Source organism: Larus michahellis, chromosome 11 (assembly GCF_964199755.1).
Source record: "Larus michahellis chromosome 11, bLarMic1.1, whole genome shotgun sequence".
In the NCBI taxonomy this organism is placed as follows: domain Eukaryota; kingdom Metazoa; phylum Chordata; class Aves; order Charadriiformes; family Laridae; genus Larus; species Larus michahellis.
The window spans coordinates 17143487-17169445 of NC_133906.1; the positions used below are offsets into that span (position 1 = coordinate 17143487).

Genomic DNA, 25959 nt, shown 5'->3' on the forward strand with positions numbered 1-25959 from the left:
GCTGTGGGTAATTTAAAACATGCTGTCTGCTCTGCATTGATAACTTTCGTAGTCTTCTAAACTGCCCAGAAGTCAATGCTACTCTGTGCTTTGAAATACAAGCCTTTCCATAGAGATATATTAGCACTTAAAAGTCTTCCAGTTAAACTCCGTCCTGAATTCCACTGAGGACGTGCAAAATCCAGTGAATTCAATGGCTTGCAGGACCATAAACCTGCTTCCAGTTTACATCCTCACAGTGTTGGTGAAGAAAGGCCGAATATTCACTGATGGGGCAAGGATTAGGATCTGGACTGTGCTGTCCAGTGACTGCCGGGTCGGTGTGAATATAACCCGAGGCAGATTGTGAACCCATCAGAAGGAGCGTCTCTGTTGTCACTGAGGGAGTGCCTCGTACGAGCAGACAAACCTGGATGACTTCAGCAGCTACTGAATTTCAGCTAATTTAATGCCAGTTCAGACTTGGAAGTTTTTTGCTTCAGTGTTCATCTAAACCTCTCTGAGATGCACCGCTATTTTTGAAGCGCTCCGACTGCTATATCACTAATTCATCACCACCACAGTTTCCCCCCCACCCCCCGCCCCCCTTCTCCTATTTAAAGGCAGTATCAAGTTTGGGATCTGCTTTTTCATGAGAACAATTATAGAGCAGTGAAACAGCATTTAAAGCCATGCATCAATTTACCAAGCTTTAATTGTATGCAGCTTTTAAATTAGCCCTCTTAATTCAAAATTTACATATTTGCACTTTTGCATAAAGTGCTGCCCCAATTCATCAGAATTAAACTGTTTATTATACTGTGAATTGCTTACTTCAGGGTAGTAATCAGTGGTAGGTATCAGATGCTGAATGAGAGCATCCAGAGATGCTGAGGTAAGGTTTCCATCCTGGAAGATCAATCCTCCTTGTTCATCCTCTTTTGAAGTATGTAGATGAGGGCTGAAGCCACATGGGGTAAACATACTGGTAGAACTCAGCGTTTGGGGCATGCCTTCCTACAACAGAGAGAAACTCACGTCAGGGACAAGATCCAGCAGATTCACAGCCACATCTGTCTTCTGGTTGATTTTGGTGAAAAACACAAGCCTATAATGAGAGCTTCCTGTTCACAAAATTAATGCCATCGCTTCATTATAACCTCTTTTATAGTCGTCGATGGCAGATCATGCCTGCAATGGGAAACACGCAGGAAAATGGGACATTCAGATTTATGCTTTTGGGCCAGAAAGGAACAGCAGCTGCTTCGGGCCCTCACTCCAGTTGAGAGCTCGGTGCTGATCTCCTTTTTGCTACCAGCCCTGGTCAGTCCCACGTAGGAGAGGTGAGATACCTGGGACTTGAATTGAGTAAAAGTTCCTGAGCAGATCAGAGCTGTTGGCTTGAACCTCTGTCCCGCTGAGAACAAGGCGGGAGGATTTACGGGGAGAGGGAGAGAAACGGGGTGGCACCCCAGGCTTGCTCAGGATGGACCTTGAGAAATGCTCTGCGGCTCCCATGGGACAGGAGAGGCATCAGAGTGAGCGAGGGGTAGCAGCGGGAGCCAAAGTCAACTGGAGGAGGATGGAAAAATGAAAGGAGTTGGAGGGAACAGAGAACGTGGGAGCTGAAGAAGAGATTAAAGAGCAAAGAAAAGAGAAATGAGGAAGAGGGAGAAGGCAGACACCTGCACTATTTTTGGAGCCTGAAGTTAGTCAGTCCTAGATCTATACTTAGGCACTAAATAAATGTTTCAAAAAGATCCTGAGCACTCATCCGCTTCACTAGAGATGCAGAGTCCTCAGCACCTTTGAAAAGGAGGCCAGGCAAACTCGGAGCACATAGCCCAGTTTCAAGCTCCCTGTATTTCGGTTTTCTGGGCTGTCTGGGTTTCATTCTAGGCTCCATCTCAATTTTGTGGCTTACAATCAGTTTTAAATGTTTCTTCTGCTGAGTAAAGTTAGTTTGTGTCTGAATTGGTGCAGGGGGGATGACAGATTTTGCCCTGAGAGCTTTAAAGCATCTCCAGCTGCCTCTGAAATCCCCACTAGAAACTGCTCCACTCTCAGCTAGAGGCAGCATCACAGGACGTGGACTGGGAAAAGGACAGAGCATGCTCACTCCTGGGTCAGCAAAGGGACCTGTGACTTGACAATTTGCTTCTAAATTTGATTTTACTTGGTGTGAGGGAGGATGGGAAAGAGATGACGGAAGGGATGTGTCCTAGAGCCAACCTCTACTCCCCTGTGCAGCTACAACACTTCTCCCAGGACTCCATCTCTCCCTCCTGAGCATAATCTCTTCCTGCTGGAAGAGCAAGATCTGCACCCTGCGGCCGGTTGAGGCGGCACCGACCTCCCACGGAGGAAGGCACAGGGCCACCGGCTGACACCGCCTGCCTGCCACTCCGCCTCAGCCTGCTGCTGCTCCCTCACAAGCAGTCAGCAGATACGCCTTATTTTCCAATATATTTCTCTGCCCTATTCTTTACCCTGTTCTGTTTGGTTTTCTGCCTCTCTACCATCCCACACAACTTCAAAAGCTGCCCCACGGATTTGGCTTCAAAACTGAAGTTTGCGTTTCTCCCTCACATATATGTGCTGTGACTCAGACAGCTCAGCTTTAGTTACACGTACATGGGTTGTATTTACTCCAGCAAAAGCACCTCTCTGCCTGGCACAACCCCTCTACTCCCCCACGCTCAGGCTGCTGCGACTTGCCAGCTCAGAGCCACCTTGTGCCACCAAGGACGAGAATGGCAGCGTGCCCGTAAGCCAGGCAGGGTGTGAAGCCCTGGGAGAGACTGGGAGCTGGGTCCCAGCACTGTGGGAGATCAGGCTCTAGGAGCAAAACTTGGGTGACTTCATCCTTCAAAGGAGGGACCGTTCCCTGGGAGCCAGCGGTTCGGTCACTGCCTCTTATCTCCTCCTGGGAGGCTGACACGGGCGGGGAGCACGGGCTGCCTCTGGGATTTCAAATCAAACCAAGAGGAACCAAAATGTCAAACCCAACAAATTCCTGCCTTGACTGAAAAATAAAATAGATGTCAAGGATTTTAGCTTAGTTTAAACACCAGAATATCTGAATGTCATCCCAGCCCGAACGGAAGCTGAAGTATCTAGTTTTAATGAACGTGCAGATGTGCCTGTTAATAAGGCTCCAAGAGCAAGTAATTGCTGCTTTTTGTACACAGCTCAGACTCTGTGTAGTAAATGGGAAAGACTGCCAAATCCCATTTGTTACTTCTAACACGCTCTACGTTACATCTTGTTTCTATGGCAATAATCCCAAGAAGGACTGCATGTCCATATAGATCAAGAAATAAATCTCGCGGACATATAGCTGTCTAGATGAGGAAAAGTTAAAACATCGGTGAACTTACAGGACACATCCTGGCTTCAGTGTAAAACACAACTCAAAGTAATAATTTATTCAGTGCAAGCCCTCACTGACAATGTCATTTTTATTATCAAATAGAAACGTATCTAAACAGGATATTGTCTGAACTTTTGCATCTCACTACATGAGAAATCTTGCCGAAATACATAGTAATGCTTCTTAAGAAAAAGTTACCTTGTTTCTTTAAACTGAATAAAACCAGCAGTACAACTGTCACTGAGACATCCATCTTGGGTATTGTTAAGAAATTAAATTTGACTTTTTATTATGAAGTTCCTGGTCTAATTTCAAGTTTTTGGGCAAGGCCTGCATCACATCTGAGCTGGTGCCTGGTTGCCACCTTACTTGCCACCGAAGGAGACCTTAATGCCTTTTTGGTCCCTGTTAACTGACACATTTACGTTCACAGTAGGATGATGGCCAACTGCACAGAGACTAAAAACCTCTTGCACTACTAAGCTTGACAATAACTAACATTAGTATTTGGCAGACAGGAATTCAGGACAGGGGCTTCTCTGCTCACGACACCTAATTTTTTTTTTCTGTTCATGCAGTTTCCAAAGTATTCTTTTCAAAACTACTAAACAGAAACAAGATCTTGCTTTGAAAGTCCAAATATGCGATTGCCCACAGTAGGCAGAAGATGAGGTTATGCTGACAATCACTCACAGAACACAGAAACAACAAGGGAAGCATTGAGAGAGGAAAACAAACAAGCAAACAACCTCAAGGAGATGCACGTTATTGTACTGATGGTAGTTTGGATGACGGAAAAAGTAGATGGTGTAGACAGCACCAGACCCTTCTCAGAAAAGCACAGTGACAGGATGAGAGGCAACAGCCCCAGGATGCAGAAGGGAAATTCCAGTTGAACGTAAGAGAAAATCCTCCCCTGAGCACTGAGTGAAATTGGAAGATGGACACGGAAATGATGTTCAATTTCTATCCTGGGAGATTTTCAAAACTCAACCAGACAAGGACCCGAGTAAACTTTGAAGTTAGCCCTGCTTGAAGTGGGAGCTTGGACTAACGGCCATGAAAGGTCCCTTCTCCTTAACTTCCTGTGATTCTAACACATATCTTTCTCAAACTGTTGCAGTATTGCCCTGTTTCTGGGCTTTTTGATATAAACCATGGCAAGTAAAAATAAATTCCAGATCATGAGATATTTGTAAAGAAGTCCGTGTTGGGCATAAAAACTTTTTTTCACTTTTCCCGGAAACAACAGCTCACACGCGGTAAAAATGGCCCAAAACCTCACTTGAAGACCACTTGGACTTAACCTGAAGTTAATGAGATTTAAGCATGTGAAAACTCAGCAGGTACATGCTTCCCTGAGCTTCAGTGCAATTCAACACACAGTGTTTTGCCATTCCTCTTATTTCAGAAGGGAATCAGATGCCAATTTCAACCAAAATTTGCAGGATGATGGAGCATCTGAGTTCCTCCACATGCCATAAAGCTGAGCAGCTGGGTAGAGGAGAAAGACACAAATTCTCACCTTCTGGGCAGAGAGCTGCAACGTGAGCTGACCTGTTGCTACATTCAAGAGGACTTGTACAGAGGTAAGAGACCTTACAAATACACCAGCCGAAGGACCAGCATCCACCAGCCTTGCTGAATACAGGAAAATCTTATCACGTCAGAAAAAGCCAAACACCAAAGTTTCACTTTGCTGCTCTTATACATACTGAGACCTAGAAATTTCCAGCAATCAACATACTGGAGGGCTAGTGCCCTGACTTTGGAAAGAGATACTGCTATTCACTGGTCCTAAAAGCAGATTTCATATTTGTGGGTTCAGAAGGAGCAGAGATGCTTTGCTAACAGCACACAGGCTCTGGTGGCAGTGACAAGGGTAAAATACAATGTGTGCCCTCAAGGACCACTCTGATAAATGGTGCTCTGGAGGGAGTGCTGCTGGTGAGGGGATCTTAGTGAAGGTCAGATTTCCACACCCCACCATGCAAAAGTATGATACAGGTGGCTGCACACATACAGCATTTAAACTACCTCTGTGCTCTACAGGACTTAGACCTAGAGATGTGAAAATGTCTCTGAACCACTTGAAAAAAGACAATTCAAGGGTTGACTGTTCCTGGGACTGGTCTCCGTTACACAGGGCTTCCCATGTGGGAGATGGAAGGGCATGTGGCTCCTTCCTTGCCTACAGAAAACCAAGGTTATAAAATGGAAAAAACAAAAAAAGCAGATTGGACTCAGCACTGACATTTGCATAAAGGCAACATAAAATGCTACTGAGCTGGTTTGGTAGGATTTTGCATTAATCTTACCAAAACGTTATGTCCACCAGCAGTGGTCCAGTGCAATCAATAATCCCAGCTCTGTGCAAGTGGTGCTGAGCAAGAAGGGACAAGAAAGGTCCCTCTGCACTTGTTGGGGCACTTTGCAGTAGGGTGTCCTCGTGACCCTCTATCAGGACAACAGTGTTTCACCGGATCATAGCGGGCTCCTCAGTGTTCTCCCAGATCTTGGGGTTGTGCATTCTGTGAAGGATTCTCTGATTGGGAAATACAACAGCTCAAGCAACAGCTTGTTCAACTGTGGCTTTTTTGGATTATAAAGTTGGGTTTGCTGTAAGTGAGCCCATTGCCACTGCAGAGGAAATAAAGTTCTGGGTTATTAATAACTGGAACAGGGAATCTTCTCCTGCATTTATTTCTACCTCTACTCTTTTTTTTTGCTGCTCTTCTGTTTCATCATTCATCATTCTTGGCTCTTATTGGCTATTACAAAGTGCCTTTTCCTTACATTCTTCTAATATATTTTATACGTTCATAAGATTGGAAAGAAATTAAAAAATAATGGCAATATACTGCTTTTTAATCTTTCTCCACTGGCCAGGACAGCTCAGTATTCCAACATAATGATGAAAATAGGTGATCCATAGACACTGCTCACTACAAATTATGCTGCTTGCACAAAAATATCTAAGGACTTGATTCACCATGCCAAAGCACGGAACCAAAGGATCACCAATGATTGGATGAAAAAACACTCACAAACTCTGCACCTACCTACATCTGCAAGTGCCTTAAAGCCTCTGGAAAACCAGTGCCCAAACCTGGAAAACTAAGCAGGGAATGGCTTAAAGAAAGGACTGTCTAGTCATGCACATAACATGGGCCCATCAACCTGCAGCGAGAGAGGTTCAACGCGCTGGAGGATGGTAACAGGCTGCCAGCTCTGCCTGGTGCCAGCCAGGTGACCTGCAGCAGAGCCATGAGGGTAAATACCCCACCAGCATTCCCCAGCTCCACTGCCAGCTGTTACAAATGTCCCCATGGCAAGTAAAGTTAATGCTTATGTGGACACGAAACGTTCAGGAAACATTTAATGTGTTTTTCAGCGGCTTTGATGTGATAAGTGTTTTATCCTCTATCAAAAACTTAATCATGCTGTTTACTTTTGATCTTCATTTCATCTCTGCCTTCCATCTGCTCTGCCTCTCTCAAGGGGAAACAAGAGCTGGTACCATGTGACGAATGGAGCGGGGCTGCAGACTTATCTTCCCACCCACTTAACTTTCAGATTAACAAAATAAATAAAACCCTTCCCACTTCAGGGATGAAAGGCACAAGCTTTTGACAATCTCCCCCCAGAACTACAGGAGCTTGAGAGGATGGTAAGGGAAGGTGTGGAGGCTGGGGTGTCCACCTGTGCCTTGAGGGAGCCTCCAGTTTCCCTCACTAACCTGACCATGATGGTGGGCTCCTCCTTACAAGAACTCAGGACGTGGAAGTCAGTGCTCAGTGAGCATGACCAGGGGATAAATCAAGGCTATAGGAGATTCAAGGTCAAGCATAATTTGGCAAGGCACAGACTTTAACAAATATACCTAATCCAGAGCGAGTTGGACTGGTTCTTACTCCCATCTGCGAACAGAGGTGGGAGACATCTCACATCCCATCTCAATCCTGCAAAATTCTTTATTGATCAAACTGTCACCAAAACCAGAGTTCAAGGAAGTGAAGATGGTTCATGCTAAAACATTTTGGGAAAACATCTTGGAGAATTCTTGTCCACCTTTAGTAACCAAACCTATTATCCAACCATCACTAATCTCTCTATGTGACACTGGAAGAGCTTTGCTGAAGGATTTGCTCTGCTCCAAAAGCATCAGGAACTAAGGGATGGAATAGCAGGAAAAGAGAAAGAATCACAAGCAACCAGCATCTTCTCTCAATGGATCTGGATACGATCTAATGTACTCCACAGGGTTGCAGCTCAGAGCAGACATACAGATCTCTTCTCCTTTGATGTTTAGTTGCAATAGCCCCAAAACCAAGGCCCTCTTTGTTCTAATTCATGTACAGGTGAATCCTGCCCCAAACAAAAGTCACTACTGTGATGGACAAACAGCAGGAGAGGAAACTGAAGCCAAAGGTGATCTACTTAACGCCACAGGTGGGAGAAGAACCAACTCACAGCCCAACTCACTGGGCTTTGGGGTCCGAGCTATAACCAGAGTTACCATCTAGGTAGCTTGGAAAAGACTTTCACTCCTAAGCGGAGACTCCAGTAGGTTATGACTGAAGGAGCAGAAACAATGGCACCGGGGAGCAGGCTGCACAGTGAAGGAGAGTTTCAAACCTTCCCGATTGACAACTTCACAGACAGTCTGAACATGCCAACTGGAGCCAGAAGGATTTAGCTGTTTGTAGCTGCATTATTTGGCATGAAGACACTTTTAGCAATGATGCTTCTTGTCTCTGTCACACGATCCCCGCAGGTCAGGATACGGCACAAGTCCTTCAGCTGTTCCCATAAAGCACTTGCTTTCTGTCCTGTCCCCCGGGGAACAAACCCTGCCCTGTGCTCTCTGCCAGGACACGAGGCACAGTCTGGTCTCATCTGCCTTGGTACCTGCCCACCGCAGTCATACAAGCCCTAAATAATGGAGGGCTCAGCAAAAACTTTGGTAACAGATGCTCATTTTTCTTTACATTACTTTCAGTAATTTTCCAGCTATTCATCTTTGCAGAGAAATAAAACCTCAGACGATAATCATAATGAGTTAAAATTCAGATTTTTCTCTATTTCTTTTGTAGGGAGAGAAGCAGAGGAAAGAAGAGAGAAAGAATTCTAATGTTTCAGAAGACAAAAAGAAAACCACTGCAAAGTAATTGCTTTCAGTTGTCAAGGCCATGGTTATACACGTTTTTTCAGCAAGAGTACCTGGCATTAACAAACTCATAATGTACTTGATGCTGATGTAATTAGGAAACTGGTAGCAGATGTAACTTTCTTTTCACCTTTTCAACAGGCCATAAAACATTCAATTTACATTCCATGAAGTTGTGAGACTGCAGAAAACTCAACCTGTCAATCCCAATACTGCCGGAAACGGTTAAATGAGCAATATAATGAAGCTACACAACTTAGAAACATGAAAGAATCATAGGGGAAAAGAATCGTGGGATGGAAAAGGTGGGGAAAAACACTTAACTGCAATATTCTGCAACTCAATAACAATGATTACATCTCAATGCAGGTTGGCTCCCTCCCCTTTCCCATCCATTCCTTGCAGCAGCTGAGGCACTTTACTGAGATTCACGCAAATAAGATTGCAAGAGCAGTAAGTGAATGTAAGGGTTTTGGGTATCTAATCAGAATTAGATGACAATTCTATTTCCTTTGATCCCACCTGGTTCTCACCTCTGGCTCATCTCCCCTCCCAAATCACTTCCCTGAAGAATTCTCCCCCACAGTCTCTCGTGTGGAGCCTCCTCTGGGTGTTGCAGATCAGAAGGGTAAGGAAAACTCCTGACAAATTTGAACCAGCAATTGCAAAAAGCAATTGGGAAAAGTAAGGGAAAGGAGAGCAGAGAGGAAGAGCACAGCTCTGCAACATGTAGAGCACATGGCACTCCAGAGCAGGAGAGGGATGTGGGCTAGGAGTCTCAGGGTGCCTGGAAAACTTTTTCTTCTGTAAAATTTCTTTTGGGGGTGATGAAATTCCACTATACACCTGGTTTGGCCCAAACTGAAGTGTTCTGAACTGTGCTAGGAGCTGCTGGAGACTGAAGATCGGGTGAGTGCTGCTGCCCATCCCCGTGCTATGGCACAGCCCCAGCCCTCAGCACAAGGTGGGGAGGGGGATGCACTGGGAAGCTCCGACTGGGGGAGAACAGGCTACGAGAGCAGCCGAGCTGCAGCTCCCACAGGGCACTGGAGAAGCACCTAAAGCACAAACCCTCTTCATCCAGTTTTTCAAGGAAAAACCCAAACCAAAGGAACCCCTGCTGTAAAAAGCAGCTACAAACTCACACACCAAACAATTCTTGATGAGCTTCCAACTTCCCTGTGAAAAAGCATTCTAATCCAAAAGAGTAATTGCAAAAATTCAGTTGAGAAACTGGGCCCAGCATCTCCAAAACAGCATTTACATCGCCCCAGGAGTGACCTGAACATGCAGAGAAGCTCTCAGTCTCCATCCTCTCCCCGCTAGCGGTTGGGGAACTCATGGAGCAAAGACCACCGCTCGTGGCAGGCACAAAACTGATCCTGGCTTCTTGCTTTGCAGCAAACCTCCAAACCAGAAGGGCCCAGCGTGAGCGATGCCTGCACTGTAGCTTCATTCCTCTAAAGACATTGCAATGAGACAGGAAAAAAATTCGACTCAAACCCCACAGAAATCACGGGGCTTTGCGTCTCGCATATTTACTCCGGGCTAGAACAAGAGCTTTTATTCTCCGAGATACGCACATAGCTGCGTTCAAAGCCAGCCGACGGCAGAGGCATACGTACAGCTACCAGCTAAATTTTTTCCATCGTGTCAGTGAGCATGATCACAGCTATTCTTGTAGTAGAGGTTTATGAGAAATATCTTGCAGTCAAAATTACTACAGTGAAAAAACAACCATGCCAACCAATTACTTCAGAATCTGATGGACATGCCTCAGAAAGAGGCCCAATTCATAGGTAAGGAGGCATTAAATCAATTACCAGCACGATGCAAGAAAGAACAAGGTCACCTTGCTGAAGGAATATTTCTGTTTATGCTCATGTCGGAGTATTTTGTTCGATAGAGAAAAATGAAAACCTGATTATCATGAATTTGGTAGAATGGTGCTAAGTAGAATGTAAATCAGAAACGAGAAGATTTATGGCCAATTAAATTGAACTCCAATCAAAATCCCATTCAGGCAACAGTTCCCTAGGGGCTTCAATTTGTTAGTGCCACATTTTTTTAATAACTTTCTTTTTCATGTAACATCAGCAATAATAAAAGCCCTTCAATAACAAGCAGAGCTGCGAAGACATTATTTATCTTAAAATGCCATCGTTGCCCGGAATCAGAAAGCATTGAAAGGACGCACTGTGACCGCTCAGGAACAACCCCCCATAAAACTGCAAAGGCTGTAAGGCTTTTTTTCTTAGTCTCAGGACAACTTCTCTTTTCATTAGTCTGGTTCAAGTCTGAAGTATTTCTCCTGAGTAAGTGTGAGCTGGCATTGACCCTGGCATGAGACTGAACGCAGCCTCTGATGTCTCGGACACTTTCCCAATATTGCGTGTGCGTGTGAAGTACGGGGCCGGTGGTGTATCTGTGCCTCATTGTTATCAGATTTTTTGTAATATTAGAAGGAGAACACCTACCAATGTATTCCAGATGCTCGTCACAGTATTCAAATGTATGCTAAAGGCAGCAGTCTGGATTTCTCTCACTTTAGGCTAGGAAATCTATTTTCTGCTCTAATGTGCCTCTCTCCCCTTACGCCTCCCCCTTCCTCCCGAGTTGCTGGTAAAACCTTTAGACAATATAAAAACTATTCTGGTGTACAGGGTCTTTTTTCTTTTTGTTTTTCCAAGAAAAATTTATCCTTTTTCTTTCCTTAAGGAAAGAAAAAGGATAAATAGAACACAAACAGAACAAGGAAAATCAGAGTGCTTAGAGTGGGAACGAATTACTGCACCTTTTGTTAAACACACAATTGCAAAATTTGCCCTGAGTGAAGTCAGAGCTCAACCAGGCATGGACGGAGAGGGAAATCCCGGAACAAAACCATGCAGGCAGCGTTCCCAGAAATCACTGACATCAACAGGAGCCTTTTGGCTCAGTTCAGTTGTCGCTGACGGGCCACCACTGTGACTGCCTGGAAATCAGTCAACGCTTGGATTTTCTTGCTTAGGCAGTGGAAGTGGTGAGGAGAGGAAGTTATTTAAGGATAACTAACAGTTGTCAATCCGAAGGGCTGTGTGGTTTTGTAGGGTAGTCTGGGCTGTGGCACCACCAAACTCACACTTATAAACCAGAAAGGTGCTGTGGGGAATTTTATTTTATATCTAAATACACAGGCATGACACTGTGACTGCCTTTAGACGTCAGCAGCCGCCTCCTCTCAAGGAACAGCTTCTTCCAGGCTGAACCTGGAGGAATCAGAGCAGCTTAAAAGCAGCATGGCAGAGTCTGGCCCCTGCAACACCGACAGCTTTGCATGAGCAAGGACGCCTCTCCCCATCTAAATGAATGCTGTCTCCACCGCATGCTGTCAGAATTACAATGGAAAGCCCGTAAATAAAACAAAAATGCAGACCTCAGTCCTCCTCTCATGACATCTTGGTGAGAACAAGCCCTGACAGGAATAAAAAACCTCCCACACTAAGCAAAGCAATTCTGCTATTTATGCAGAAGGAAGAAGGAAAGCTGTATATCAAACAAATAATTACAAGAGCAGCTTTATCAGTCCCTGCTGATTACTCTCAGCTCGGTTTGATGATTCTGCCAGCGCTCCGCAGGTTGTTCAGAGAGGTGCATGTCACAACATTTCACTTGCAGTTCTTTCATTTATTAGCACCTACTGCTACCTGTCTCTTAGTCAAAAATCTTGGCATACATTTAGAAATTGGTCTCCTGGAGTCTGTCAGGGAGGTTTAAAAACCTATAAATCATATTTTTATACATACACATACGTCCTCAGACAGATTCCACATGCAAATATGAATGCATAATGTATTTTGGGTGTTACGTAGGTACATACAGTTACATAGAGGCACACACATTTTTATATAAGTGCACCCTTGCTCCTCAATATGTAACTTGTTTATCACTGCTCCATTTTGGGTGGGACAACATTACATTTGACTTTTTTTTCTTCCCAAATTCGTTAAAGTATTACATGGAAGAGGGTCTAATCTTTATCTCAGAAAGCATCAATGCCTTCTGAAGAGAGGCACAAGCTCTGACTGTCAGCAATGTCAATTTATCACCACTGTTAATTACATTGCATTTGAGCAATGCTCAGTTACCAGATTAGCACAAATGCCTCTTAGATTTTTGCTCCTAATTGCCATGGTCTGCAGGCATCCCTGAGATTTATGTCCAACTGCAAGGCATCCTTTGTGGCAAGCACCTCTGTGCTTCAGTGTGCCGTGCCCAGCCGAGGGGACAGACAATCAAGCACCTGATTTACAGTGCTCTCATCCCCTATCCTCAACTTGCTTTCAAGAGCTGTGCACAGGATTGTGGATAGGGAAATGGAGAGGTCAGAGCACAGGGGCTACACCAGCGCAGCCAGCATCAGGCTCCAGTCTTAGCTATAGATTTGGATTATTTCATCCTAGCATCCCTGGAGTGCTCCAGACTGACGAGCAGGCTCTTGTGCTCTATGGATGGCATATGGACATGTCTCCCTAAAAGAGACAAGCTCGTGAGCTTCTGGATTTCCCCTTCTGGAGCACCATCTGTGCCTGCTCCCAGTCCCACCACCCGCTACCACGGTGTGACCTGAGGCAGCCAGGGACACGACGGCGCTGGGGGACTCGCCAACCCTGCACCTCTCGCACGAGGCGAGAAAGCAGCAACATCATCTGTAGCTGTCCCCAAATTAAACCACATTCACCCTGGAATATTGCTCAACCCACACAAGTTCAACCTTCGTTTGGGCAGGCAAAGAGTCTTCTGCTGACAGATTTTCTCTGGCTACATTAAGTATTTAAAAAAAAAAAAAAAAAAGAAGAAAAAAGAAGAGACTCTGCTGCCATTTAGGATAACACAGTAAGTCTGTAGCTGGGAAATAAATCCCTCGACTTCAGAAAGAGGAAATTTCAGCTGCAGCTCAAGCACCAATGCAGGTGAGAGTGCTGGGCCCAGGTGGATGCTGCTGGGGCTTCCATACCCCAGGGAAGCACCATGCTCAGCCCCACCACCTCTTCCCCAGCAGGCAAGGGGCAGGGGGAAGTCACGGCCAAGCTGACTAATTGCTCATTAGCTGAAATTAACTCTGCAAGACCCTTCTGTGATCATTGCTGCAAGTCTGTCATTAAAAGGGACTGCAGGCATTAGGTCTTTGCTTCCTATCAAAGCACCAGCAATGTGATGCTCTGGCTTTGGGATCAACAATCTGCTCTTGCAGAAACATGGGAATCACCCATGCGGAGCTGCCTGTGGTCCATCCAACTCACCTACCTGCCTCTCATGCTGGCCACCATCAGATCCATCGTAGAAAGGGGTAAGAGCACCGCAGAGAGCAGAAATACAACCATTTGCTCACTCCAGGAGCCTCTTTCTGCTCTCCAGTAGTTAGAGATTTGTTCATACACTGAAGTACGAGATTTAATATCCATCCAAAATCTGCATTTGTAAGTTATTCTCAGTGCCCATATAAAAATTATAACCTTCAGGAACCAGCAAGGAGAAGTCTTCCTAGAGCTACGGTAGGGAGCTCAGCGAAATACACGCGTGTTGGAAGAGCTGACTTTAAATATTAGGGGATGAATTTTTTCTTGGCATCATTTCACTGATTTTTGTGGTATAAAACCCAGGGGTGAAAATGGTCCAAGATATACACAAAATGAGCTAAATTCTGAAGTGCACTTGCTGACCTCATAACTCTTCAGCAGCTGAAATGTGGGTTACAAAGCCAATTTCCATAAAGGACATGTTCAGTTAACAGTGGGAGACTGTGCTGACTCGAGCTGTGTGAGCGCACTACTGAGATATTTCCCACATAATCTACATTCATTCCATACTTTTTGGAAGTGCTCCTCAAAAGACAGTGTCAAGGGTGCAAATCCTATAGATCAGAAAGATATTTGACCCGTCAGAAAGCACAGAGCTTTTTTAACTCATTCTGATGCTCTGAGAAGCCACAAACACCACGCGTGGCTTTTTTCCCCCCGCACCCTCCAAGGCCCCAGGGTGGCAGCTTGCTCAGTGTACAGCCCCCAGATGGGGACACACACACCCCCCTCCGTAGTGTTTGAAGCAGGACATGCTCTATAGGGACACAGTGAAAATCCCACATTTTGGGATAGGTCCCCAGCATAAAAAGCTATATTCATTCGTTCATTTTGCATATTGCTTGAGCAACAGTGAGCTCTTTAAAGCAGCAACTACCATTGTTACGAAATTGTATTATTTTAATAATATAACAAACTACCTGATACAAAATTTGAATGTACACTTGAGTCGTTACCCTGTGGCTAAATGTCTCACCCTTACTTAATCTTCAAAGACTCCAGACCTACACAGAGACGTACACAACAGGACTTTAAACACTGTAGGGGAATTTCTGGTAAAATTATGCATGTACAGATATGCAAATATGTAGGATTTGCAAAAGGAAGAGTCTAATGTCACCAGCAATCTCTCAAGCCCATAGATTTATACATGCAATTGAAGAAAACCCTTGACTTCCCACACCACCTGGGAAATTGGATGAATCACAAGCTCAAATTAAGTCTGGCACCGCGACATCGCTGGGGCCAAATTCTAACCATCTTATTTCTGTTCAGTGGCCACAAACTCAACAAGCCTTTGCAATCAGGGTGACTATTCAAAACGTATGATTCTGCATCGCATGGATAAGGGGAGCTACCTCTGCTCCCCTGATAGAACCGATTGCTCACGTAAGTGTTTACAGCAACAAGGCTAGATATCACCTTTAAAAATCCAGTCTCTGGTATTTGCAAATTTTCTAGGACTGCTAATACCAAACCCAGAAACGTGCAACTTGTCTTGAAACATTTATTCAGCTAAATAATCATTTCAGTTTGAATAATTTTAAAGGAGCTGAGCCAGCAGCCTGTTTCAAACAAAGAATATTGACAGGAACGAGCAAACACTGGTTTATGCTCAATTTAAGGCAATAACTAGAAGAAACGTACAGCCCATCGTCAAATGGATATAAAACAAGAAAGAATATGTGATGGGTGAGAGAGGCCTCAAAGGCTATTTTACTACTAGAATAGAGATTAGCAGTCAAGACATCACCAGTGTGTCCAAAACTTCCATGGCTGGGTTCCCAGTGCAAAAACCCCTGCACGGGCCCAGTCTTTGGGAACACGACTCAGGCTGCACTCACAAACATTTGCTATTGCAGGAGTTTGCAGAAGGATGGACACAGGACAAATGAAGATTTCATTGCTAAACGCTTTGCTGGGATGTCCTCAGCTGCAGCCATGATAGACACAGCGTATGAAAATCTGATTAAGAAGCTATCTGACCCCCATATAGGAAAGAAACTGTGGAAATGAGGAATGTAATGAAGTGTGCAGCATTCAGTGCAACAAAGACATGGGTTTGAATGTCAGTTTGTAAATAATCCTAACTAGAACAGAAAATATAAGAATTGCAGAGTCACTTAAGCCTTCGGCAAAGTTTTCAGCAGCGTAGCTAAGCTGAAACACCATATAGAAACAGCGATGCCCCTTCCCCTGCTGCACTATGAGACTCCACTTCAGACGTGGTGTATGGTTATTCTGCTCTCTGGGATGGCAGTTTCAGATCCAGGATGCTTTCCCTGCATTTCAGATTTTCAAATCCCCATTTTCAGCAGTCCCTGCTGTACTTTCAGATGGCGCTGAAATTTCACAGTCGGTTTTTCCTTCACGACACACAAAACTACCGAGAGAATCCATTTAAGAGGGAACTGGGGAGGTAACCAGCTGGAAACCCCTGATGAAGGAACGACTACTTGTTACCTCCCTGAGGGAGACAGGGGAGAGTAAAAGTTAATGGAAGGATAATCAGGAACTCTTCAGGGATATCAGTTTATAGGCCAGGAGCATATATAACTGAGACTTGTTTGCATATCAAGAGATTACAGGAGAAGGTGTGACAGCCAAATGCAGCTTATAAAAATATGGCTATCTGTAAAGCCGATAGCTTCCTCGCATGTGAAAACACAATCCTAATGCTCAACTTGGCAAGTGAAGGCTAAATAACATCAATATGTCTGTTTTGGGCAGCCTGTACAGTCAAATCTTATAACATTTACAGTGTTTTCAACAGACATGCCTGGGACTCAGAGAAACAAGCTGGTTTTTTAGGGATTTCAAGGATCCCTGCTTAAAATATTCACAAAAATGAAATACTCAAGCTTTAAAACAACATGGTTGAATTGGGAGCTTTTTAATGGTCTGTGAAGAAAAAAAACCAACTCAGATTGCTCAAAACCACCACGTTACGCTACAAGAACAGGACAAGATGTAATTCAGCTTTAGACAGAGCTCCAGCTATTTAAGTTCTTCACAGAGTTTTAGTAGATCAAACCACAGAAAAGCTGCAGTGTCCAAAAGCACAGCTGTGATGGTCATTTACATGCCCTGCAAATACCAAAAGCAGCACGTGTCTACAGCCATGTCACCTCACCTGGAGGCCTCCCTGTACCTCAGCAGGGCCAAGAGCCCTGCAAAAATTGGCATGGGAGCCCATTTGGGAAATACAAGGAGTTCACCCATATCTGAATTCCTCCCATACTGTAACAAGCATTTTGTTCAAGTATTATCTTCTAAATAGAGATACCTGTGAAGATCCCCCCCTTCACACCAATACTCTGATTCACTTCCATTCTCCACGTTTAATAATCCCCCCAGCTGGTCCCTACAAGCGCGACGGCACTTAGGCCAGATCTGTGTCCTGACCTTCTTGCCAAGGCCAGCACAAAACTCTCCTTCCCTTCCTGCTCGGGACGGGTTGGCGATATCGTTACAGCCTATTAAACAGCATGAAAAGGAAGGACTACGCAAAGCCTTTCACTGGGCTAAGCAATCAAACACAGGATTTTATTATTAGAACCTGTTTTGTCGAAAAGGAGGATATTGGCCAATATTCTCTCAGTCTGCTTTGTGATCATTTCAGTGAAATATTTCATGTTTGGCCAAATCCAGAAATGTGTGAGAAATTAAGTTATTTAGCCCATTATGTCTCTTTTACCATACTAATGACCAACATTCTTCTTTATTGTTCAGGGCACTTTAAAGTGTGTGCTCATCATTCATAAATATATAATTTCTTTCTTGTTTATAATTTTTATTAATATAGTGAGTATTTAGATGGCTACCACATAATTACCCGGGGAGAAAAAAGTTCTGTCTCATATATGGCACAATTCACCAACATCTTCCAGGACTGTAGTCCATTTTAGCAGCCAAGTCATTTCTCAGTGGGAACTCAATTCCTAAATTCCCAAATCCTCCACTTTTAAAACATCCCTTTTTCACGTTACATCAGCTTTTCATTCCGCTTCACTGCCACACCGCACACCACGAGAAGCCGGAGTCAAGAGGTTATTCCAGAGCTCAGTCTGTCATTACTTAATGCCCATTTCTAGAAAAGCCTCCAAGGGCTTCCAATTTCCAAACAACCTTCCCACAAGGAAAGGGTTTGTTCCAGCACCATGTCTCCAACCTCTCTAGAATCCTATGATTTTTTTTTTTTTCTCTCTCTCTCACATCTGCAAATCCTTGGTACTTTTCACTTTCTCCAGGCAGTTCAGTGACTTTTGATTTGCAAGTGGGTTCAGGCAGGAACTTTACTGGATGGGTAGCATCGCTATCCACATGCACTTTGTTATCACATCAGTACTGGCTCTCTTCCAACCAGGAGACTTAGAAGAATCCTGAAGAGGTCTTCGTGTTCAGACCCAGCCTTCTGCTGGGCTGTGGGCACTATCTCTAAAGTGACTCTATGAAAATGACATCATTGTGAGGAAAACATGTTCTTCCTACAGTAAATCTGTGTGGCGTGCAAAGTCAAACCCGAGCTTTTTCAAATTGTCAGCATCTTGGGCTCAGTCTTGCAGCTAAGTACCATGTTGTGTTCTTTCTATTTCATGTCTCGCACATCAGCAACAATACAAACTCGGCAATCAAACCTGAGCTGGCGTTTTTTGTGATGACTCACAGAGCTGATTAAAATACAATTGCTCTCTCAGATCTGGGCTGGCTCAAAACGGCAGCAAGTGTATCAAAGAGGTGTCTCTTAATTCCCCACCCTTTGTTCAGAAAATTAAACGCACACAGAGAAGAGACAGATGCAGTAATGGAGTGTGCATTTTACCCTCGTTTGTAACCGGTCCAAGTCTTAACTAATGGGGCTTAATGTCGTTGTACATTATGATTTCAGATGGGTGTCTTTACTCACGCTGAGTTATGCACTCCATGAGTAGCAGTGACAAAACCGCACACTCACCAACTGAAGCACTGAGAAATAAGGCCAGAGTGAGACTCTGTAAGTTAAAATGACATTTAGTAGCATAACAGCCACATAACCTCGAGATAGAGGCTCTTAACCCATAGCAGGCTTATTTCTAATGCTGTGTTTGTCACAGGTGACATGAAGTTACGTGCTCCCCAGGCAGCAGTGACACACAATAGAGAAACCTTCAGTCTCTGAAGGCAAAAATATTTGTCCTTGTCACCCAGCGGAAGATGGCAACCCCAGCCCAGCGTCTGTTGTAATCATACCAGCACAGCAAACCCAGGGGGAGGAAAATTAAAGCAGCAAAGAGGTAGTGCCTACCTTTTGAATCAATTTATCTTAGGGCATGCCGGTAGCCCTCCTCCGCGAGACACCGCTGCTGTGCTCTGGCAACGTCTCTAAAGCAGTCAACAAATATCGACCTCTAAAACGCCAGCCAGCCAGGCTTCTCTGTACGAACCTTGGATGTGACTCAGCGTGGGAATACATCTTCAAAAGCAAGAGTTTCAGACAGCATTCTCTTTAACAAAAACCAACCACCTCCTAAACAGTTCACTTCAAATCGCTCTTCCTTCTTCCTTTTGTTTTTGTTTTTAATTGCAGCAGAAATGAGCTTTTTTGGGCTACTATTTTAAAAGTCTAGGCCTAGGAGAAGTTCTGCCAAGTCCTAGCAAAACACAATGTAATTTTAAAATTACAGTCTGACAAACTGCTGCTTTGAGAGAACGATCATCTTCTAAATGACTGGGCAGGCTGTCTCAAATCGCTGCTTTACATGAGCTAGAGAAGGGGCTGCAAGAATGTGTAGCCGTCACTGCTCTAACTCCATGCAGGCCCCAGACTTCCAAGACACCTGAACATCACCACGTTGCTAATGAAAATCCCAGGGAATTGCTCTGCACCGTCCTTGCTAAGCCTGAATTTGGTTGCTGTGCTGAAACGTCAGGAGGGTACCAACGCAAGTCTGTTCGTGCCTTGTTACGACTCCAGACTGATACCACACAGCTCCATCAAATAACAATAAATCACGTCTCACAGATATGATTAAATTCCTTTGGGTTATTTAAGTCTGAGCTGGACAAAGCACTAGAGAATACTACACAGACTGGGCACACAGGGAACAGCAGTGATCACTTAAATGGGTCTGATGGTCTAGACAATAATCTAGATTCAAGCTGGAGGCACCTCTACTACCTATCCCACTTTGGAACCCCACTCAGCACCTCCTGGACATGAAGGGACATGCAGGGAGGATTTGAGAAGCTGTCAAAAGGCAGAGAAGACACAGCACTGCCTGCCCTTCGCTCTACACAGCCATACTGCGGGGACAAGGATGATGCACTGCACGGGAGGATGACAAAGGGCCAGGAAGCAGCTGGCTGAAACTGAACCCAAACTTCAGAGACATGATGCTACTCAGCAAAGAAAAGCTGTTTGGAGAAAGTTCCAGCCAAACGCTGTCTTTTCGCCCAAAATGAGCCTGTGCCCTGGGTCCAGGCTGAGGGACAGCGCGTGACGTGCTAGCCACATTGCTGACAGCCTTGCTGGCAGGCAATGAACGGCTTTTTGTTGCTGGATGTGAACGCACATCCTTCAGCTGACTCCCAGAGGCCATCAGACTTTGAACCTGTCTACCACCACATCCCTGCAGCCAAGGCCAGTGCAAACCATCCACAGTGCCACCTCCCAAGGTGCAAGGCCCCAGAGCCAACATCAGCAGTGCAACCTGGGGCCACCTGCACCACAGCCGCTGCTTCCAAACAAGCAGAGCGAGAGGGCAAAAGAAAAATATGAGTTGTCCGGTGGGCACTCAATCGCAGCACAAGCTGATTTATCCAGGGTACAATTCACCCCTGAACTTGCCCCAGGGAAGAAGGTTAAATTCACTTTTAAGAGTTTACAGACTTGAAAAAAAAATTCAAACAGCTTGAGAGTCTGCAGCCCAAAGCAGGCATGTGTCCCTGTCCTCCAGCTTTCGCAATCTACAGAGCTCTACTTGCTTCTGGCTGTAACCTAGAGCATTAACACTGTACAAGATTTATGTTTAAAGCATATTAGTAACACTTTTTAATGATGAAGGAGGCATTTTTAGCAAACACTAAATTCTGCAGAAGCTCTGTTTGGCAGAGTTATCAATAATCCTATTAATGACAAGGTGCAATTTACAGCAAACTGGCAGTGGAAAGGAGATACAGGACTTAAGTGAAACAAAAAGATAATACAATATTATTCCATTGACTGTGCTTTCTCTTAATTGCCTTGTTATGTACGCTCGGGGCACACAATCTATCACGGATGAAGTTGTTTGTTCATAAAGCAGCCCGCAAGAGGTTTTTAATCCAAGATCCCTCTAGCTGCATTTCAGGATTTATTTCAAAGTTGTCTTTAATTTTTCTATTTTGTGTAACTTTATCCTAACATTAGGAAGCACTCCTCTGAAAAGAAATTGCTGTGCTCAATTGTGCTACTTGTACCGGATTATGCGACTGCTTACTCAGGCTTTACTCAGTAAGACGGCACAAGGAGACATGACTGGCAAAAGAGACTGCGGATGTCGTGTCACTCTTCCCTGTCCCCAGGTTTGCAGAAGGGCTGCTGGCCCTCAGGACAGAATCCAAGTAACAGCCATCCGTGCGTGTCCAAATGACCCACGTTCTGAGTGCCAGGTTCAGCACACGTATTACAACCAAGGCGTCAAGAATACCTTTTGCACAACTATGAAGCAACTCTATCAAACTGGATGTCAGAATTTTAATGTAACAAGCACACTTTACACCTAAGTATGTATCTATCCTATTAACACATGAAAAAAAAAAAAACCCACACTGGAAACTTTCCAGATTGTAGAAAGATGCGTTTGAGGCTTTAAAATTATTTAAATGATTTGTTTTCTTTTCAACATTAACTCATCTTCAGGTGTCCGTGTGGGAGGCCAGACAGATGGTTACTCAGCTGAGGAACTTGAGGCTGTTCTGTCTTTGTATAATGGTAACAACCAGCAGTCTGGAAAGAAGATGGGCTTCAGACCGGGACAAAGTCCAAATACAGGAGAAGAGGCTGTGGAAACATCATTTAAGGGAACTGCTCAGATCTAGCTTTTCTGTGGTTTTGCTTCAGCTTGGATTCCCAAGACTCTCACAGATGGATTTGGTCATTACGCCATGAACAGCTAAAAAGCCCAAGGTACACATTTTTATACCATATATAGTGCTAAGAATGTAAGCTACGCTGAGAATGAAGATGATGATGAATGAATTTATTTTATTTGTAGTTTTAATTATCGGGTAAATTCCATTTACCACCTAGAATGCGAATGTGTTTTATTACAATAATATGCGTCCGGCAGGAAGCCAAGACAGAGATTCCAAGCAAGGGGGAGGGGGCATTAAATTGTGCTGGCTGGTGTTGAAAGCACTTGACATTTCTCCATTTCATTTCCTAGGTGCAACATCATAAATAAGCTCAATAAACTGTTGCTTACAGCCCTGGCCAATTTGAAACCCTACCAGATAGATTTATTTCAAGTATACCCTGTCCTCCAAAGCTGCTGGGAAACAACAACTTATCACTGCCAACCTGTTATTTCTAGACCCTACGTTGTCCCTAGCATCAGTGAAGCCATTTCCAGTGCTTGTTTGCAGAGCTGCTGAAAGGGACTGGAGCTGATGGCTGCCCGCACTGATGGCTGAGGACGCAGCAGATAAGCCGAGTGACATTTAGCTGTCCTACGTCACTTGCACTGCCAAAAATGGAGACCACAAAAATACAGAAATAGACTTGGATTTTTTCAATTCATGTTCCACAGTTTAGGAGAACTAGAGAATTATTTCTTGGTTAGGATAATAACACTGGCCAATCTTTTTCTATAGCTCCACTCACATAGCAAGCAAGTTGATTTGCACTAGAATAATTCAAAGAATTTCAGAACTTTCTCTTATAAAAGCCATCAGCTTTGCATTACCTGCCTCTGACAAACACAGAGCAAAAACCAGCTGCGGGCGTTTCTCCAGGTGTGTGCTTGTTAAAATACACACACTTGGCTGGCAGTCTCCATGCAGTTGGCTGATGTTAGGAGGACTGGGACTTGGACTTTCCAATTTGTGGAGACATTTACCTTAAAACAAACTACAAATGAGACAGTCAAGGTCTGCTCTATTAGTTCAGGTACACGGTGAGCTCAGTGAAACCAATTCGACCCTGGGATCTGACGCCTTAGTGACAGGCAGTGCAATTGCTGTGTACAGCTGATGCAAGCCGGGAGCTCACACCACAAGAAGCAGCATTTGCAACGCACACCTATCTTTGGGTTCTCCGACTCAAAAAGCTATTTCACACTCATGCTGTTACACTGCTCTGGCTGATATTTCAGCCTGCAAAAAAAAAGAAAAAAAAGAAAAAAAAATCAAACCTTACCCTGTTCATTCCTTGACAAGGCTGTTTGCCACTCACCACCCTCTGTGTGCCCAGAGTCCTACGGCAGCTTTTCCCTCTCACACATCCAATGCAGCACTTTGGCCTCTGATCCCAGATGGAGCTGCCGCGCAGAGGGAGACAGTCCAAGAGATTTCCACATTATCGTGGCTCTCCATGAATGACTTCAAAGGAACACACAGATCCTATCTGCAGGAGATTAGCTCAAGTGTACCGCCTGCGTAGGCAAGCTTGTTCCAGTTTTTTATCCTGTCACTTGCAGGATCTTCATGCAGCAGAGAAAATTCAAGACCACATTTGCCAAAGCCTCCTACACTGGGTCTGCAGGATGGTCATTTCCACCTGCCAGAGCTATAGGAGACAATGGGACAACACTTACAACCTTTCCTATAGGACAGAGGTGTTTATTCCAAGGTACACAGCAACCACCATTGTTTTGGTTAATAAGTATTCAAATCTTGTCCTGTTTTGAGTTCCAGAATTACTTTTACTAGTCAGTTTACACAACATACATAATTACATTTCCATGAATACAAACCCCATTTCCTGTCGTGCCTTTACATTCAAATAAACAACTCAGCAATACATAAATGCATATGTGAAGGACAGCAAGTCCCTGGGAGCTTTGGGTGCATCCTTACAGGAAGGAGCGTTGCCCGCAAAGTGGGGAACAGGAGCTGCACCTGCCATGAACAGTAAACAACACTATTTTGAAAAAGTACATGTGGGTTCTTCCGTGCAGCTGTGAAGCCCAGGGGAAGCTCCATATGCTGTTAGATTTCTACTTAGTGCTGTCAGACAGAGGTTGTTTGGGCTCTGCACAAGCTGCTGTGGATGGAGCTGGGACAATCCCCGCCCACAGCTCTGTTTGAACCCAATGGCTTTTCCACAAGTCAGATTTCCAGCAGCTGCGGTGACCACCAGGTACGCAATCAAGCTACCCACACCAATGCTCTCAGACTTACTTGTGAATTTTCACAAGTGTCTCCATGAATGACAGACTCTCTGGATCCAAATCATCCAACCAGGGCAGCATTGGAGAACCAGGGACATAGATAAGGCACATTCTGCATAACTTCTGCAGTGGCTGAAATGTATCAGAGAGATCTCAGTGAGGAAAACGCAAGCTGAGCTTCACCTCCACACCCTGCTCGTGCCAGCTCCAAGAGGAAGGATAGAGCAGAGAGAACAAAATCACACAGTTGTGTTTTCTCCCAATGACTTCTGCTGAGTGCACTGGCAGGCTCACGGCTGCCTGCCACCTCGGCTCCCAGAGCCAAAGCCCCTTTACCCAGGGTGCCTGGCAAGGCCAGCCTGCAGGGCGCTTCTGCTTCCTCGCTGTAAACCAAAATGCAAACGAACCTCAAAGTTTCAGGGTGGCAAAGATGATGATGGTGCAAGTTTCCCTCTCCCGGATGAAACCTTGGGTTGTGCCAACTGGTGCTGCATTACGCACATCTCAAACCGCTCCAGCTCCGCATTAGCATTCTGGAGCACAGCTTTATCCTCCTGCCTCAGAGACCAGCCCCTGCTTTACATAAATCTTTAATGAAATGCTCTGCCTCAAGCACCAATGCCTACGCACAAAAGGCAGACTTGAAGGAAAACACAGATTTACCTCCAAAAACCAGAGCAGTTCTACAGATAGCACATGAAAATGACACTTGCTACACCTCTCTGGAATCTCCGGAGCATCAAGAAAGAGAAGGTAGAACATCAAGAAAAGTAAGGAGCTGGGAACAATTGTAAGTACTTTCCAGAAAGGCAGGGAGGAGAGTTATTTAACTGTGGCACATGCTAAAACACAGCAGGACTGATCCAGTCCCACCACATGCGTGTCTGGTTGATGCACATGCAGGAGGTTGTAAGGCTGCGTGTGCCAGGTCGCCGGCATGAAATGCTCCACAGCAATGAAACAGGCTTCCCACTCATCAGGAGACTGGTATTAAAACCTCGAGATTTAAAAACACACGCACAAGTCTATCAACTTTATATTCCCTCTGGGATTCCGAGCGCTTATGGTTAATGCTGTCAAGTGTTTCAAGGCCTTCTTTCACGAATTTAAAGGCTGTAAACGTCCATCTCCCGCTGGAACATGCACTAAGTAGAAATAAGAATAGAAACAGAGACTGTACCGTTGTGAATCAGGACTAGGAATTGTGATTTTTAGATAAAACTAAGTACCATGGAACTAAAAATAAAATTACAGGGGCTGGAAACACAGTGCGATAAGGACAGTAATGGTCCTGATGCAAAACAGTGACCAGGAGATGTTACAAGGCCTGCAGAACTGAGAACGCAGACTGCAACGCAAAGACATCAAGCATTCAGGGCTTCATACTAGACTTGATTGATGTTTTTCAAATCAGTCTACAGGAATTAAGGCATGCATCTTCCATTAATCTTAACGGAAAATGTTTGTTTAAATCCCCAAGACTGCACTGAAAAAGAAGTATTTCAGCTTCACAATCTGGATTGAATGCCTAAATTTTCATTTTTAATATTCACATCTGCATGTAGGCCCCAGGTCAGTAAATCATTTAAACGTGTTCTTCAATATGCAACAACCAATAAGGCTATTCGTGTGTTCAAAATTAGGTAAACAAAAACATCCCATCCAGTAGAGATGGGGTTGCTCCCATGGTTCTGTGTTTTGCTGAACTGGCGCCTAAAACCTGAAGGGAGGCTGCCATAAAGGAAATCA

The 25959-nt window shown here is 44.6% G+C and overlaps 1 protein-coding gene across 4 annotated transcripts in view; it reads right to left on the minus strand.

Annotated features, from left to right (window-relative positions):
- The window catches only part of RASGEF1C (RasGEF domain family member 1C), a 76432-nt gene that overhangs the window by 29001 nt on the left and 21472 nt on the right, over positions 1–25959 (minus strand). For 3 of the 4 annotated variants that reach the window (XM_074603851.1, XM_074603850.1, XM_074603847.1), the window contains one exon: positions 814–996. In XM_074603851.1, coding sequence (XP_074459952.1) covers positions 814–990 — 177 coding nt within the window. In that variant the 5' untranslated portion in view covers positions 991–996. The remainder of the gene's footprint in view (positions 1–813; positions 997–25959) is intronic. The other variant, XM_074603848.1, reaches the window with a different exon arrangement.